This window comes from Ixodes scapularis, unplaced genomic scaffold, assembly GCF_016920785.2.
Source record: "Ixodes scapularis isolate PalLabHiFi unplaced genomic scaffold, ASM1692078v2 PGA_scaffold1__304_contigs__length_218370807, whole genome shotgun sequence".
Taxonomy (NCBI): domain Eukaryota; kingdom Metazoa; phylum Arthropoda; class Arachnida; order Ixodida; family Ixodidae; genus Ixodes; species Ixodes scapularis.
Genome location: NW_024609846.1, coordinates 210,157,392 through 210,175,455, shown reverse-complemented (window position 1 = coordinate 210,175,455; position 18,064 = coordinate 210,157,392). Strand labels below are relative to the sequence as shown.

The window sequence follows — 18,064 nt, the reverse complement described above, 5'->3', positions numbered from 1 at the left end:
TATTCTTTTTGTCATCGTGTTGCTGATGCGGGGACCAGCGTTGTGTAAGGTGCAAAGCCGAGTGCTTTTGGGAACGGCCAAGGTGCCACTGCAACTGGCGAACATAGAGCAAATTGTCTTTTGTGGAAGGCAGTCATGTGACGAAAAAGTACCTCGATTGGGAGTACATGAAGCATTCAAATACAACATGAAAACAAACTTCAACAACTCCTAATATGAAAAAAAGATTATTCTCAACTCACTGCTTTATGACCTCTCAAAAGTGGTAATACATTTCATCGACATACGCTGCAAACAGATGACAGATATACAGAACCCCCCCCCATACTACGCAAAAAACTACAAAATAGTCATAATATATTGCGGCATAGAATCCTAACCTCTTCGCCATGGACGATGTGCACATAGTCCCGAAGGATAAGGCGCGGTTCAAAATGTCTCTGGTACATCGCTGATGTCTCGCCGAGGCGTTTATCTTCTCGATCAAGATTTTTTTCCCACTCTAGTCTGCGGGACTCCGCCTTTGGCGCACGAAACGGCTTACGATTGCTGGTGGCTGCCCTTGTTGACCGGGTAGCCCGACTTGCATCCCGGTGCGAAGCAGTGTGTGTCCGTCTTTTTTCTTGCCTTCATGACGCAACGGAACGGTAAGGACTCCCAACCACTACACCACAAAGAAAAGTGCTACGGTGCTACGTTCAGCTTCGTCTTCTTCTTCGCTCATCGCACATCTGCCATCTGCCACAAATCCTCCTAGGGCTCGGAACTCCAGCGCCACTCGTGGCATCTACGTTGACCGTCTTCACGCGGCCCATTGCACCGTGGCCCATTGTAAGCGGGCGCCGCTCTTGCCATTACATCCTCTAGAACACTGTATCAGTGCTGCGCTGTGCCGCAATGATCTTCCAAAGGGCTGCACGTTGCACGTGCCTCTTGCATCGGCGCATCTTCTGCTCAGAGACCGATCTAAATTAGGGTGCCTACATGTCTGTCTGTCTCAGGGTGAAGACATCCATTGTTGCCCTGAATGCGCCAGCGCGTGACGCTCTCGCGCACTTGGTGCGTGACTTGGGCGGTAAAATGGCGTCTGCGCATTAGCCAAAGCTACGCGCTCGTGCTGAGTGACACCGGATTGCGCGCACTTCAAAATGCATAGAAAGAACGATTGGGCGGAAAAATGGCCGAGATGTCACCACTCAAGCAAAAGCGCGCGTGTGTATGAAGGCACTCTAATCTAAATACTATAACAGCGCCACCTTTTAGCGACGAGTTGAAACATGAGAGTTGCTTTATTGGGCTACTGTTAAAGTCACTGAATGTTCCCGGAGTACCGAAACTCCCAGGCTCAAGGTGATAAGATGGCGGCTCAATCTTTTTTCTTAACTGGTTAACATGAGCTTTTAGAAAGCATGATTTTGCGTAAAAACAAACGGAAAAAGCTCTTTTTGTAGAAACTTTTATTGAAGGTTAGTACAGAGTAACAGGCGCGCGATGTTTTCTAAATTTTTAATTTTACAAGGTTTTGTGGCACAATTAATATGGTTTTTATACAACCATTTCTCACCGGTGATTTCAGGTAGCGCGCCCCGTCCTGGGCGCGTCCCAATTTCGGTAGTAATTCGCGGCGCGTCCGCTTGGGAAATGGGGGTGGCATCTTGAAATCCGTTACACCGTATATGTTTCGGCGGCATAATGGCCGATTAAAACAGAAATAGAACAGTAATAGTGGACGCTATCGAATGCGATACTCTTGAACCAAAACAAGCAGCCGTGCAGTTCCCCGAGTGGCCGCTGCGGGAGAAATGACGGCGTTGCGATCGCCATTTGCTCGGTTCCCGAGTCCGGATCGGTAGCACTTTTTCCGAGCAGACTCTACGCCAGTTTGTCAACTGAGTTGTTCTCGTGACGTTGCTGGTGGTGACTGATGCCAGTGGATCCTGGTAAAGTAGCGCCAAGCTGCCCGTATGGTCGCCGTTTTGTTTCGTGGAATGAGCAGTTTCTCCTTGACCTCTCCGTTCTTGGTGATTCCATCTAAATTCGCTGCAACGGGTAGCTTTATAAAAGCGTTTCTTGAATACCGTGGTTCTGTTACTCACACACCTGCAGAACAAGCGCAGATCTTCGCACCGCCATTACTTGCGGAGCCGGTGCTGGGCGACAATAAAAATTAAATTTCCTGTCTTTCGGCAAAAACAACAGTATCATTGTAAGAGATTCGTAAAGATAAGCATGATTGATAAATGACTTGCATGCACAGCGCCAAAGACGCCTATATTGGCGAGGAACTCTAACAGTAGAAAGACACTCCACATCGATCTTGGTGCGACCGGTTCAGAACGCCCTTTTCGAAACTTCGAAGATTTGAATGGACCGAAATGGTGATCGGCCATTGTCAACTGAGGCCAATCAAACAATCGCCTTGCGAGGTTTGGTTTTATGTATGTTGTTAGCATCTGTTTTTGTCCGGCTAGCAGACAGGGAAGGGCAATGGCGCCACTTTCCCAGGATCCATTGACTTTAGTGGTGACCGCTAAAGACGATCGTGTAGTCGTCAGCTTAGCTCAAACAGATGGAACTGAGCTCGAACACGTTCGTCCTTCTGCGAGCTGTCCATGCCTCTTCGGCCTGCCATACTGTAAGAAACAGTTAAATAGTCACCGCGTCATCGGATTACCACAGAAACCACCGACAAGAAGGAATTATGCCGCCACAGCGCTTTTATGCAATAAAGCCTCTAGTAACCTGCTTTCAAAAAAATACGGGGCTGACAGCCGTCAAATTCGGGTGTTCACACTAAAGGAGGCTTCACCACGTTTATGTTATAAACATTAGTCTTAAAGGGGCACTGCAAAGGGACGAAGAAAACCAAATGCCGCTTCGAAGGGCGTGCTTATCAGTGTCAAACACGAGCGTTCAGTGACGATATTGGCTATAACTAGTGCCACTAAATAAGCTACGCTTCAGAGTAACGACACTTGGCCATATTGTGGCTTAAATTCATAGTTGCCAGTTATCTGAAGCTTTATCAGAAATCACAGGTAATGCTTTTCCGTCCTCCAAAAATGTTTAAACATACCGCGACAGAGAAAAGCAATATTACATGAGCTTCCTAACACCAAATCGAACGCTGAGGAAGTCGCGCTTTTGAATCATGACGATCTGCAGTTGCGTCTGCTCTGCACAAGCCCCAATATGGCGGCGCCCACAACAATGTCGGGGAACGCAGTGCCGGTACTCTAAGCGCAGCTCATACAGTGGCTCTAGCTATAACGTCAGATAATGACAACATAAAATTCTAGAGGTATAGGACTGGTTGAATAGGTGCGCGTGACTCCTTCTGATTCTTTGAAGCGCCTGACTCTCACACAATTTTTTTTTTTTGCTTCGAACACCTGTAGATCTATGGGGCGTTCACATCTTCATAACTGGATATTAATTCCAACAATTACAAAGATCGCACATGGTTAAGATATCATCAACAATAGGAAATGTTCTCAAAATTATGAACTTTTTTCACCTATTATGCTCAAAATACATCAGATTCCTTCTTTGTTTTATTTTTAATGTTTGCTAGAGTCCCACTCACTAGTTTCAGCGAACGCGATGCAAATTAAAAATAAAATGGCCAGAAACGCTTATCAGGGCTCCTTTAAAACATCGCGCCTTACACGATTTTGTTTTTCCTTCTAGTATTCTTCCATATCCCATTCTGTGCGAATGAATATAAATGGGCTTATCATATTTGCTGTGTACGGTTGTTCAACTCCTTTCGGTGAAAAAAATTGGAGTGTAAAGAAGTATTTCTTCATTGTTTATTATCCTTAAGGTCCCGTACGGACAATATACGAGACAGTGGAAAGCATAGATATAAAATATTAAAGAAACAATAAACGCTCCAGCATGACCCTGGTGAAAAAAAGTTTGAGCTGTTCAATAAACATACAACAACATATAAAATGACATAAGAAGATTTATTACATTCGGTAGAAGCTTTCAACGTGTTTCTTTTTCAATTCATGGAATATTTTTATATAATCAGTAATGAAATAGAAATACCTCTAGTCACAAACACACTGTAAGCTGTAGTTATGCAGGTTATATAAGAATGGCGTAGTAGCTGCCGCAAATATTATGAGGGTCACTTATTGTAACATCGTGGTCAGGAAATAAATTTCAGTGGTCAATACCCAATGGTAATGCAGACGTTAGGTGAAAGGTGGTACAAGTGAGCTTAATTTAAGTGAATGCTGAAAACTACTAGCAATAATACGGAGAGATGTTGATGGCAGATATTATCTGGTTTGAAACTGTTGCGATAAAAGATTGCGGGGAGAGAAAGAGAGAAAGAGCGCCATGAGACGCTCTGCGGCGGAGAGAAAGTGACTGAAGGGTTAGGTGGTCTGTCCTAAATAGGACATCCTGGTATATCTAGTGACTGCAAATGCACAAAACAAAGTGCTCTGAACGGATTCCACATTCTTACCTACGTATGTCTGCTATATTCATCCAAAAATCTTCCTATCTTGCGTGACTCATCCCGCAAAATGTAACTGACCTAAAAAAATTTAGAAAATTGCCGGAAATTTATTAAACACAGTGGATAGATCAAGGAAAAAAAGGGGAAAAAATCAAGTGCCGCTTATAGATGTAAGTGTAACGCAAACCATTCTAAGTAAGGTGTTTCAGTAGATAAATCCGGTAACTTCTGTAACGATACCCGATGCCTCGCAACGATCATCCGAAACTTGACAATGACTACGTAAGAACCGAAAAACGGGCACCCAGGGACAGGCTGTCCCCGTTCCTAGGGACACGGAGTACCCGTCCCGCCCCGCGTTCCCCGTCGCTTCCCTACTTTCCCCGACGGCCGCTCAGCGTCGCCCGGACCCGTTCGGCGCCCCCTCCGCCTCCTCCGGAGAGAAAGCCTTGTGGCCCGTCGGCAGTCGCGCGGTCGTCCCTTCTCGACGCGGGAGCTTCGGTGGGCGTCGCTGCGCCACCACCCGCACCGGAACCGACCACACCGCGGGGCATGGCGACCTCGTCGAGCCTGGCCAAGCCGGCGCTACGAAGGCAACTCGTAGGCTAGAAAATGGGTCTGGTGAGCCCGGGCCGCAAGTCGCGGCCGCCGCTACTCATGTTGTTGTTGGCCGCGCTGGTGGTGGATCGGACGTTGGCGGCGCCTTCGACGGACTCCCTCGTCTCCGACACGGCAGCTCTGGTGAGTGTCTGTGTGCTTTGATGAAGAGCTCGGCCACGTGCGCTCGGGCTGCACGCGTCGGCGGTTTTGTTGTTGCTGTTGGGGCTTCTTGGCCGCTCGGCGCGGCGCGCGTTCTCTCCCCGTGCGCGTGTGTTTCTCTGGAGCCGTGCGTGATGTCGTGCTGCTTCCGAAGGCAGACTATGACCGCGTTCGGGAGCTTTATTGCAGCCAAGGATATAACTCTTACTTGACAAAAGCAAAACCTAACAAAAAAGAAAATAGACGAGCGTGAGTTCGAAGGTGTCGTAAACACAGCTCCTGCTGCTCGGAGCACGAGTATTCTGGGTAATTATATGGTGAATCATTTATCCGGAAAAGAATATTTCGGCAACGTTGCTCGTAGATATATATCGAAATCGAACTGTATATAGGTCTTAGTAGACACGCAGACAGACGGTTATGGTTCTCGGGATCTTTCTTAACAGGTTGAAGAAACATTTGATTGGGCACAGAGACAAACCATACGTGTTGCACATGCATCCGTTCCGCATTCTTCGGTAGACACGTATACGGACGGTTATCGTTCGCAATCTTTTTTCTACAGATTCACAAAAAAGCACCATGTTTTTTCTGCCATGAAGGAAATCGTATGTTGCACGCATTCCCTCTCGTTCCGCGCCCCTAACATACACACATAATAATCAAAACGGGCAACATTGTTCTAGCTTATCGGTAGGATGTAAACACGCCCTTTCGCTCTCTGTCAACGGCCGCAAGCTCGTGCTCGCTCGTGGCTCACCGAAGCTCAAGAAAAAGCAAACGTGAGAAACTCTCGCCTCAAATCGCCTCAAAGTACTATGGCGACGGTCGCGGAAAACCCTCGCGCTAAATCCTCGTGACTATCGTTTTCATAAAAAAAAAAAGGTGGGGTTTCGTGCTGTCCGTTTATTAAGCAAGTGCGACGCCACTCACTTAAAAAACACCATGGCGATTGCCAAATGAACTTGCAGCTTCTGCGACTGTTGCGGGCGGCTGCACCCACATCTTGTTTGTTCTCTTACATAACACAAGACGAGTGGTGCTTGCCTTCCTGCCGTACATAAAAGACAAGCGCGCTTTCTATCGTACGCTTTTTCGTTGGGAGACGCTGCCCCTAACGACTGGAGCACGCCGCGAAGCCTTGGCCCCCTCCATGACGGATGTCCGGGCTCAGCGCATTGGTGTGACGACAAGGGCACTCTGTTGCTAAACACTGGCTCGGGACCCGATAAGCCGCGCTTCAATTGAACGCCCCGCTGATACGGGGCCTGCTATCTCCACTGAATGGGGGCTGCTTCTAGGCGTGCGTCGTTCACTGCCTCAAGAGCGGCCTATCGCAACGGGCGCCATTCGTTAACCACCGCGTGAAGAAGCACGATCTTGTTTGCGGAAAGGTCGATGGCTTTCTCAAGCCTAAGACATCGCCAGATCAGTGGTCGTGACAGGACATTGTTTGGAGTCTGTTTAAACTCGACACGTCTTCGAGCGTTGCAAGCTAGCGCCTGGCTCGTGTGTGGGCGAGTTTCTTTGCGCCGAGAAAGTCGAAACAGCAAAACGGTGTAGGACAACTTCAGTCTTGTTTAAGGTACCTCAGTTGTGAGTGCTTGGCGTATACCTATTCATTTCTTACGTCTTTCGCGAATTTTGTCTTTATGTCGAACGCATTTCAGTGACAAATTACGCGCGCCTATTGGACATCAAAGGTGCCGTGTCCATCGTGAACGGTCCAACGTCAAGGATAACATATGTCGCGGTATTGCGTTCGCCTAATGGACGTTACGCATGCCACTTGTGTCGATCAGTTTCTAGCGACGCGTCAGGCGTATTCTTAACGAGTGCTAGTACGGGTAAGCACGTCGTTTCACGCTTGGACTGACTAATGAACGACTCCGTTTACTGCCTGTTAGATAGACGTGACTGCACTCTCCTTGGACGACAGTGAACTTTCATATCTGTTCTACGGACTATGCGTTAGGCAAGAAACAACTCCCGTTCCCTTACGTCCGTGATAAGTGAACGTGCACGTAAATCTAATGAAACTGGTCAATCATCAACTCAAACTTGAACGTAGTACACACTGTTCCACTTTACAATGAGCCGCATCGGACGCTACGAGCCGTCAGAGCCAATCCAACGCCTCGCGAGTGTCACCTGACCTTGAGGAGGGGCGCAGCAGCCCGTGGGGTGTCACACGAATGATGCGTTCACGGTGTTAGATTGGCTGGAATAGTTGTTCCGCTTTGGTCCATCGTATGCGGAGAAGTCTATGGCGGCTGCCTGAAGAGCCGCCCATAATCATCCCTAGGCTGTTGAATACATTCAACATGCCCGAGGCCATTCTAGATGTTTCCCGCGTATTTCACCTCTTATTTCCACAAACATGCGCGAGCTGTTTCGCGGAAATACGTAAAATGGTTGACTTCAGTACGCGGTGCACAAAGAAATACGCAGACCCCACGTATTTCGTGAAATACGGTATGTATACGTAGTTCATCTGAAACGTAGGCAGGCGCGACCATAGAGGGACTCGGCTTGTTTTGCGGCTCCCCATGGCGATAGGAATGCCCAGAATACGTGCCCCGGAGAAGTGTTTTGTTGGGCGCGCGCGCGTGTACACTTCCGTGGCACCGATCCAAAAGTAGCTGGCGGCATGGAACACGCGCGCGATCTTGACCTGCTTCGGGGAAGGAGCCCCCGCTATATGCTGCCCAGCTGCGCCGTGCAAAAAATAAATAAAAAAAAAGTAAAAATGATTGGGTATTTGCTTTTGTGTTGAGTAGCCTGAAAGGGAAACAGTGCGATCCGGGGAAAACGCAACGGTATGAATGAAGCTGCCTGCCCCAATAATATGTTTTGATCTGAACACTGAACGTGCCATTTGACATACGCCGTGTCCCAGCGCGAATCGTTTTTTTTTTTTTTTTTCCTTTCTCGACGGTTTAATATCTCATTTCAGATTTAACAAGATGTAACAATTTAAGACCGCTTTGTAATATTTGCGAGATTACAAAGGCTCTTTATTGGCGATACAGCGGCTTCGAAACGCTACTGAGACGTTTTATCGTTGTAAATAGTTTAGATAAGACCAAAAACCAAACGTTCTTTATATATATATATATATATATATATATATATATATATATATATATATATATATATATATAACAATAAAATAATAAAAAAAAATTGGTAGTTTTAGAGCACTGGTTATATTTTTCAACTCCAGCCTGAACCAATGCCGCCATGCTATGATACCTTAGGAATCCTAAAGACGCGGCCACACTGTTAATACCTGATGCAAAAAACAGCCTGCAGACACTGTCTGAGGTCTTTCTTATTTTGACGGTCGTGCTATATTGACCGTACAATAAGTGTCTTTTGACACGAGCGAAGCATGTATGAAGCAATCATGCTTTCGACGTGATTAAGACGTTCCCGCATATAATTCTGTCATCGTGCCTGCAACGATTTTATTTCATGTGCAAGCGGTGCGACTGGGGCTGAAAAGGTCCTTCAAACCTGGCATCCATAAGTCGAGTAGGAAACTATTCCCGACTCCAAGAGAGACGACGCTACCCAGCGGAGAAGACGTGATGGAAAGACGCGGGGCGCTATGCCGCTTATCCAAGTGTATGACGAAAACTACCGCGTCCTGGCGGTCGAAATGGGAAACAGAGGAAAGGGGATCAAATCTACGCGCCGTTGGAGTTGGAATCCTCTTCTACCTCGCAAGATGTGTGCGGCGCTCTCAAACCACGCGTAAAAGGGCGCACCGGGAAAGCGTTTTGTTTGCGTGAAACGTTCTACGGCATTTCCGAAGACAGATGGAGTGCGCACGGGCAGCTTTATTTGGCGCTCGAGAAGTGCGACGGCACGTGCTGCTGCGGTTGACCGCGTCAAGGCTGCTGCACACACACGCGACGGCTCACGACCGGAGAGGCTTAACTCCGCGCACTTTAAAAAGGCCCGTGCATCTACTTTCCTGCACAACACTCGAAGAGCCAATCACCGCAACGGGAGGCAGTTCAGCGAATGATGATGCCGCACTACATTCTTAGACCAAAAAAGGCAGTCGTGAGTTGTGACATTAAGCAATGCAAAACGTCACGCTCGCATTAATGTCACAACTCGGACTGCTTTCTTTGGTCTAAACATATGTTTCGGCATCGTCATTCGCTGAGCTGCCCCCGTAAGCTGCGGTGATTGGCTCTCCGAGCGCTGTGCGGGAAAGCAGACGCACGGGCTTTCTTTAGGGCGATGGCGGCTGAACCGCCTTCGCAAAGTAGTTACGAAAGCGGTTGCGTAAAGCAGCAGTACAAATTCACGCACATTTGATGATGAGAACAAGCGGGTCCGGTTCGCGGTTGCTGTTGGAAGGGCAATGTGAATGCTGCATATAAGCCGGATCTATAGTATAGTTGAATCCTTGTCAAACGCAAATGCGCGGCCTTGAAGAGGGTGAGCTTGCACTTTCGTCATATGACATCACTAAAGTTGTTTTCTTTGACGGGTGAGTATTTACGCAATATACGAAACAGCGCGCAAAACAACGAAGACGGGAGAGCCGCTCCCCATATTGAGCAACCATTTACTTTACTCGGTTTCACGATAACTTGGCGAACTGTGGAGGCTGCGGCCCGCGCGACCCAATCAGAGCCTCGGAGCAAGGCGCGTGACCACACTCCGTGGTCGAGGCCACGGAGGCCCCGTTACCGCCGCAGCAGCAGCGCCATCCGCGAGAAAAAAAAGTAGCTCTAGGCTTCTTTTTCTTTTAACTGCAATTGAACTCGCTCTATATATCGAGAATATATAAAACACAAGAAATAAATAATCACCGACTTTGAGTTTCAATTATATATAAACAGTGACGCCATATCCTTGTCCGATCCCGATTTTTTCGCCTTGTAGCGCCGAGGCCGTTGGCGGTCGGAGCCGTGTAATCGAACGCTTTCTTTCAAAACATCGCACTGGACCAATACCACCTAGAAGACAAGGCCTGCGCATGACGTTTCGTTAGTAGATCCCCGACCCGCCCCAAGCGGCAAACACCCCGAAGCTTGACGAGAGTACATATGGGCCGCTTCAGAACTACGGCTGCGTTCCAAATCTTACCCAAATGGATCCGAGTTACTCCGACGGGTCGTGTCACGTGACAAGACAGATATTGAAAAACGCTGGACGCGGGTAGGTTTTAGAACGTCAAGGTATAAACACCCTATCCTGGAGTAAGATCGAGTAAACTTTGGAGCACGGCCAACTACGTCGCATTCACTTGCGGCCACAGCTGCGTGCGCGACTGCTGAGCGCGAGCTGATAGCGAGCTTCCAGTTCATTTGTAACGTGCATTCGAACACTCCCTCGGCCAGGAGCGCCGGCTAGCACGCGCTCCTGGCTTTGAGACGAGCATTTCTAGAGCGCGCGCTCGTTCTGCCGAAGAACGCTTCAAAGCAGCGACCTCGAGCTCTCGTGCTTGTGGCATTGGCTGCGTTCTCTGCTTAGGAATGAACGGAGTATAAACAGCGCCCTCAAAAATGGCGTCCAGTGCCAGCGTCCAGCGCCCAGCGAAGGGATTTGCAGCCCTTCGCACAGCAGTAAGGCATTTTCACTCATGCATTTGACGCTCCACGTGAACGTCTAACTTCATCGTCTGGTATAGCAAGAGACACTCGGCATGAGCATCTGTTTTATTATCTTCTACACAAACCACTGAAGCATTCAATGGAGCAGCTGATGTTGCAGACGACGTAGCAGACGATGTTGCTCATCCGGGCTAGCTAGGGGGCGCTGAGGGGATCTACTAGTGATGACGTTTAGAGAAGGAAACGCGCAGGCCTTGTGTTCTAGGTGGTATTGACTGGACCCTGGTGTTAGCACCCGCCAAAAATTCGTGGGTAAATTGGCCGTATGGTTGTCTCATGAACAACATGTTCCCAACAAGAGCGCTACTCTAGCGGACGGCAATGTTGTGGTGGTGGACGGTCACATCCTAATTTGGTCGATTTCGCAGCAGACGACCCTTTGTCAGCAGACGACAGCCGGTTTCTCCAGGCCTCGCATATTGGCGACGTGAGCGATCGAAAGCGTTGCTGTGATCGGCCCACCACAATTGGCCGAATGCTGAGTATGACGTCATCAAAAGATGTCTCATCGACGGAAATAAGAGGAATGTAAGAACTTCAATTTTGTCGGTGTTGGCAGTGTTGCTTTGAGAACGCAATGATTTCAGGCTTTCACCAAGCCCATTACAAACACCATCGAACTTGTTGTTCACAGTGTAATGACGTCACGAAAGGTAACCAAACGAGGGCGCCACCGAAACATCTCGCCGCTAATAGCGCAGTGACACACACGCTCCCGTGACGTGGTGTCACTTGCCTCGCCCCGACGCTTTTATTGGGTCGGAGGGGTCGTAGTTTCCACGGTTCACCAAGTTATCGTGAAACGGAGTATAACCTTCGCGCGTCTTACCGTGTTGCCAAGTCACTGAAGCTCGCACCGACGAAACACAAAGCCTGCGATGGTGAAAACAACAGTGCAGTGTTTACACGATTACAAGCGTCTGGCTGCTGCCCTGTCTCTGCTCGTGTGAGCACGAATATGGCGAGGAGATCGAACTATGGTAAGCGGTGTATGCAGTTTGTTTTCCCCAGGGTTCTGCGTTTACCAACACAAGGCACCTGCACTCTTTACTCCCTCCTTTTCGATTGCGCTTGGGGCAAAGACTAAGCACGATTATAGCAAATTTTTTTACCTGCGCTCAGGCGAGAAAGATGACCTAAAAATCCGCGAGTGCTGCGTCCGCGTTCGGCTTCACTGATTAAACACGAGCCCCAGCCGAACTCTGACGTAACGTTCGGCTACGTGGGCCGGGCGCTGCGCACAAACGAATCATCTATCTTCTTGTTGTCAACATCGGTGTAGTTCTCAGTTTTGCCACTAGGGACGCAACACTTGGACCTCCTTCTCAATTGCTAACCTGCCAAACTTACATTCACGCAGCATATGCCTTCCACGTATGGGGCACCGGCCGGACTAGCATTGCGGTGACTCTTGCTGCATGAGTAGCGACTTTCTGCAATCTCGGCAAGAACGAGCAGGATGACGCGATGGCGTCACGTTCGAGCCACGTATAAAAACGTAATTCCATGTCATGTAACCGTTTGGGGGATCGGTGGCCGAGTGAACTAGCGCACAATAGAGGCGTACCAGCTCGCAGCACGTGGAGCGAAAGCTGGCGCTGCAGAACCCAGGGATCCTGAGTTCAGTCCCCGACCCTGCCCCTCTTCGATCCGGATGATCATCGTACCGGCGCGCGGTCGTGTGTCGCTCGCTACTGCGTGGTGCACGTTAAAGACCCCAGGCTAGCAGTTGGTCTGCACCGGCTAAATTGCTCATCTACAGGGGGTAACAATGCCGCCGTGCTTCTGGCCAGACTAACCTCCCGCTGTATAACCAACTAACGACAAATTGCTACTACGCGTGACCGCATCAATAAAGTGAAGCGACCAAAATAACATTCTCCTACATTCATCTGCAGACTCTAAATAGCGTCCCCTTTAGTTAGAAACAAAACAAAGCCGTGTTTTTTTTTTTTTTTTTTTTTTTACTGCCGTATGGATTTAAATACGGCCACTAACGGCCGATCCGCGGGCACAATCTTCCTATGTGGGAAAACTCGAGAATGAACGAGGTGAACCAAGTTTTTTCCCCTGAAACCATCTCTCCTCAGCCGTTTCGTGTTTCGTCACGTTTAGATATTTTCAATAAGGAGCTGGTAGCCGCTATGTTCAGGGTTCTTGCCGATGGTGCGTGTTTTGCTCCATTTATGAAAGCCGCTAGCACGGGCGTGTTGGGCTGGCGATTTTTAAACAATAAACAGGTGTATTAGTAACGATTCTCACCGCGTGTTTTTGAACCTACTTTCGCAGCTCCGTCTGAGGACGTGCTGTGTATGTCCCGTTCGCTACAGAAAGTTAGAGAGTGAAACTGCTGCTACAGCTCTCTGTTCTAGCCGCTATACGTGCCGTCGATTTCACAGAAAAGTGGTCAATGTACGCGGAAATGCGCGGGCACGCTCACCGCATCGGGGGGAACGGAAACGCGAGCCGCTCGACGCATCTCTTTACCGAGACCCGTCAACTCACACAGACAGCGGCGTATACGAAGGTACGCGGCGACGTATACGTCCCATGGGGTCGCTTACGCAAACGCACGGAGACTCCGCTCGTCTCGGGGCGGCCCCGACGGCCGGACGCGAGACACGGCGGCGGCGTCCCAATTAGTCGGACCCCCGGGGGGCAACCTCCGCCAAGAACCGGCGGGCGGGCCTCTAATTGAGTGCCGAAGCCAATATGTCGCCGAGCTTTTTCTTCCGCCACCGTCGAGCTTGTTGTGTGTGTGCGGGCACACGACAATGGGCGACCCCAGCGTGGCGTCCCTCCCGTACGAGTCGTCACCCGCAACGCACCACAAAGTTGTCGTTGTTGTATTATGTGGCGCATGTACTATGCGTAGAGTGTTTCCGGCTCTTCTTACTTTGGCCGGGCTCGATTGCGTCCGTCGCAGACAGCGGGAAAAAGAAAAGGGCGGTTCGCAGAGGAGAGACCCCCTGCCGCGCGTGCAGAACGGGGAGATGGACGCATCCTAGCCCGTCGATGATCTCGTCTCGCGGCTGGCCGGCTGCCCGGCGCAGGCCCGTCTCCTCGCGCGAGTCTGCCTCGTTGTGCGATGGGAGAAAGGGTTGGCGAAGGTCGGATGGCTGCCGGTTTTTGTTTTTGCTTCCCATTTGATTTGAGAGGTACACGCCGTGAGGATGCACGGAGGAACCGTGTGCTTTTTTGCCAGGCAGTCTTCGTGCGGCTGTGTAGCTTTCATAGATTTGTTTGGGAAGGGCGCTCGCGCTAGAGACAGAGAACCCAAGGATCGTGGTTTCGATCTGGAGGGTCGTCGTACCTGTGTGGTCGTGTCTTCCTTAGAAGCAGTTGTGTGCGGAAACGACGGCAACACACTGCCATTTTTTTTCGTCTATTTACGCTGCAATATGCATTTACGAAGCGTTTGTGTGCTGGACGGTCCGGAAGTCACCATACCAGTGCCAGTAATTGATGCAAAAATGCGGAGCAAATTGCTGGGCAATTGTGTTGCAGAAACGTGTGTCGAGTCCGCTCTCGGCGGCCTTCATGGGTTAAATTAGCGACTGGCTTGACGCGTGGTATGTATACACTCGGTAGCAATTCCTGGAATGGAGACACCGGCACTGACCCGGGTTTTTTAAAACGCGTGATGGGGTGTCAAGTTGCTATCGGCCGGACGCAGAGCGGATTATCCGCTGTCCTCTCCCGCCAAATAGCCCCTCAAGTCACGGCGATGTGTCGTGGCGTGCTTCCCGGCCTTAAAGAGAGAGAAAAGTAGTGTCGTCTGGAAAGACACTCGCTTGATAATCTGAATCTTCTGGGTTCGATTCTTCCCTGGCGCGGGCGCCAGGCAAGAATCGAACGCCATTTACGAGTCCCATATTCCATAGGATACGAGCACTTGCCATTCAAATGTTTGATACAAACCTTTAACCCTTTAATGTTGGAAAAAAAAGAAGTTATGTTAACGCTTAATTTGATATTTATTTCTCTCTCTCTCTCTGTCACACATACAAACAAACAGGAGTTTATTACACTAGAAAAAGTGTTCTGTATTTGAATTCCAAAGCGCCTGATAGCAGTGCACCGTAAATACGACAGTTGAAGTCTGCATAAATCTCAGTCATTTTTTTTATATATATAAAAAAAAAAAAAGAAATGGTCTGCGCCAGCCGCCAAGGCTCGATTAAACCAATACCATGAACTAAACGCTAACTTGACACTGCCTTCATGACGTCATATAAACTCACGCAACCGTGCTTTTAGGGCAATAATTAGTTTAGACATTAACAGGCCACTTAACTTTTCAAATTTCACCGACTAAAAAAAATTCGTGTTTGACATTATTTTTTTTAAGTTGATTGGAAAGGTGGTTGATGACATTTTGCACATACCTGCTCGACGATTCCTTCCAGGTTTCTTTTTTTTTTTTTAGGTCGTGATCACGGTGACGCACTTCATTTAATAGTTATATCCAAATTCAAGAAAAGAAAATAAGATAAACTTATATCTTGTCAAATGTGCACTCAGACGAAACCCCAAAAAGCTGAAACGAATGCGGGTACGGCGCACCACCATTTGGTCTTCGGAGTTTGCACGAATCGCTCCAAGCTTCTCCGAACCACTTGAACCGTATCACCGCGAAACTCTTACCTCGGCTGACTCCGACGAGCTTTTCGTCCGAAGTAGAATTTATTATCCTTCCCATATCCCGACTGATGTACCTCTCGAGAATAACCGGGGCGCCGAGCCTTTTGGGACAGTCATCACCTCCGTTTCATCCTCATCCATCTCCCGCCGGTCGTCCGGATTTCGGGGCAGAATATATTGCGTCCACGTATCTGGTTCGGCGGGCGGGCCGTGCTCAGTGTCTCGCCTTGTTTAAAACTCGAGCTCGACATATATCTTCCTGTCCCCGAAGCGAACAGGAAAGGGCGGCGCCTCCCCAGGGATGAGTGCGAGCGAACCGATCCGTACAGATACTCCATTTCACCTTACGATGGACCGGAACGGAGGCTACGAGCCATCCCAGCCAATACCACCTGAACATATGAGGCCCGCCCATGACGTCATCGTTAGTGGAACTCCGACCCGCACAAAGCGGCAAACGCGCTGAAAATTGACGAGAGTCGGCGCAGAGCGGGCGGGTCCGTCGTGGCGTCTACGCGCACTATGCTGGATCCACCAATGATGACGTCGTGGGCAGGCCTTGCCCTTCTAGGTGGTATCGTTCCAGCGCTGTGGATGTATCCCGTATACCTGAGCCCACTCTTCCGAAGGCCACGTGACGCTCGCGGTGGCATTTGATTGGCTGAGGTGACACGTAGCGTCGCCCTCTGCGGTTCATTGCGAGGGGAAACGGAGTAGAGCGAGTCTGTCGTTCTCTGTAGCTCTCCGTTCGAAGAAGAAAAAGAAGAGGAGAGGTAGAGAAGGGAGCAGCAGTAGGCCACCGGTTGTTTTGCCTGCGTTCAACGCGTTGCCCCGCGCTCGAAGACAACTCTTCGTCCGCCGCGTCATCATCAATCTTGCAGGACGGGGCGACACGCGGGGCCGCGGGTTAAACGAAAACAATTGAATGGGAAATGGTTCGTAGAAAAAGAGAAATAAGAAACCGAGAGGGCTAGCGAACAAAATCGGAACTTCGCGACCGAGTCGGCCAAATTTTTTTCTTTCTTCTTTTTCATCTAGATAGGCGCACCTGGTTTCGTGACTGCGTTGGCTTCCTCGACGGTGGCCGTTTCACACGTGCGCTCGCCAGGTCGTGCTATCAAGCTATAAAAAAAAAAAAAAAAAGTTTGTGAGTTTTTTTGTTTTTTTTTAAAGATTTTGGATGTCGTTAATCAGCAGTAGAAGGATACTGTGAATGCAAAGCTCACGATACAATTAAATTAAAAAAAATATATATATCATGTGCTTCTTGTTTCTTTGCAAATGGCATTTTTTTAGATCTCGTCGTCTTTCGAGTCCCTCGTGATTCCCCGTGATCCTTCAGTTGTTCGCCGTGATCGGCACTGTCCGTGTTTCGCAACAAACATAAGTTCGCATACCGTTTTTTTTTTTTTACCGTGTAGTTTTATTGTCACTGGAGCACACAAGTCCGCGTCATCATCGCGTCCATTTACGTCCGCTTTCGAGCACACGAGTAAACGCCAACCGACACGAGTGTCGCAGCGCACGTCTCGCGCACCAAATGACGTCCTTCAATCGATCGTGCCGCCGTGGGCTGTCGTATGGTTCCAAACACGTGCACCGTCACCAGGCAGTCGGCGAACGCATCGAAAACTCCAGTTGAAAGAACACATGAACGCGCGCAGACTGCCGGCGCGAACGATGTCATTGGCTATATTTAGAAGTCACTGCCACGTTAAGAAGCACGGGGCGTGGCTTGTCGCGTTCACGTCTCGTTCGGGATTCGTTCTTCGGCGATCGGTTCGTGCCGCAGTCTTATACGAAGAAAAAGTCATCTGTTTCTTGCGCAGGGGGTTGCAGTGACGTCAGAACGAAGCCGAGCTATAATTGGCTCTGATTGGAAGGAGAGTGGGTAGTCCTTGATGCTGGGCAACTCGAGGTCTACCCACTATTTTTTTCTTAATCAGCCAATAACAGCTCGGCGTTCGGACATCATCGCAACCCCCGTGCGAGAAGCAGAAGAACGTGCACTCCGCATTGACAGTGCACCATACTAAGGTGCTGGAAGTTTTAGTTTTTAAGCAGTGATTATATAGTTACACGCACTCCGGATGACTCTCGACAAACCTAGTAACGGGGTCGGACGATATGATCGTGGTGTTCACATGTGGTCCGAGTCGATTTTAATGACCAGAGCGGGCGGACTTCGAAACCCCTCGGGGGAAAATAAAGACCCGGGGATCGCGCGGAGTCCATCAGCGAAGAAGCTGTAAAGATGGCGCCTCGCCCGCTCGCACGACATCAACGATGACTTCACTCTTCGTATATGACCAGAGTCACTAAACGAGCTACGTTTAGAGCATCGTCAACTCTGTTATCCGACATTGTTGTGGACGCCGCCATCTTGGTGCTTGTGCAGAGCAGACGCAACCGCCGATCGTCATGCTTCAAAAGTGCGGCTTCGTCAGCTCTAGATTCGGTGTTATGGGAAGCTCACGTAATATCGCTTTGCTTTGTCGCCAACTGTTTAAACATTTGTAGAGGACGGAAAAGCGTTCCTTGTGAT

The 18,064-nt window shown here is 49.3% G+C and overlaps 1 protein-coding gene across 1 annotated transcript in view; it reads left to right on the top strand.

Moving 5' to 3' along the window:
- The first annotated feature begins 4,898 nt into the window (after positions 1–4,898).
- Positions 4,899–18,064, top strand: part of LOC8039478 (matrix metalloproteinase-2) — a 255,383-nt gene continuing 242,217 nt past the window's right edge. Inside the window, exon 1 of the mRNA XM_042291060.1 lies at positions 4,899–5,218. Within this exon, the coding sequence (XP_042146994.1) occupies positions 5,090–5,218 (129 nt within the window). The 5' untranslated portion in view covers positions 4,899–5,089. The remainder of the gene's footprint in view (positions 5,219–18,064) is intronic.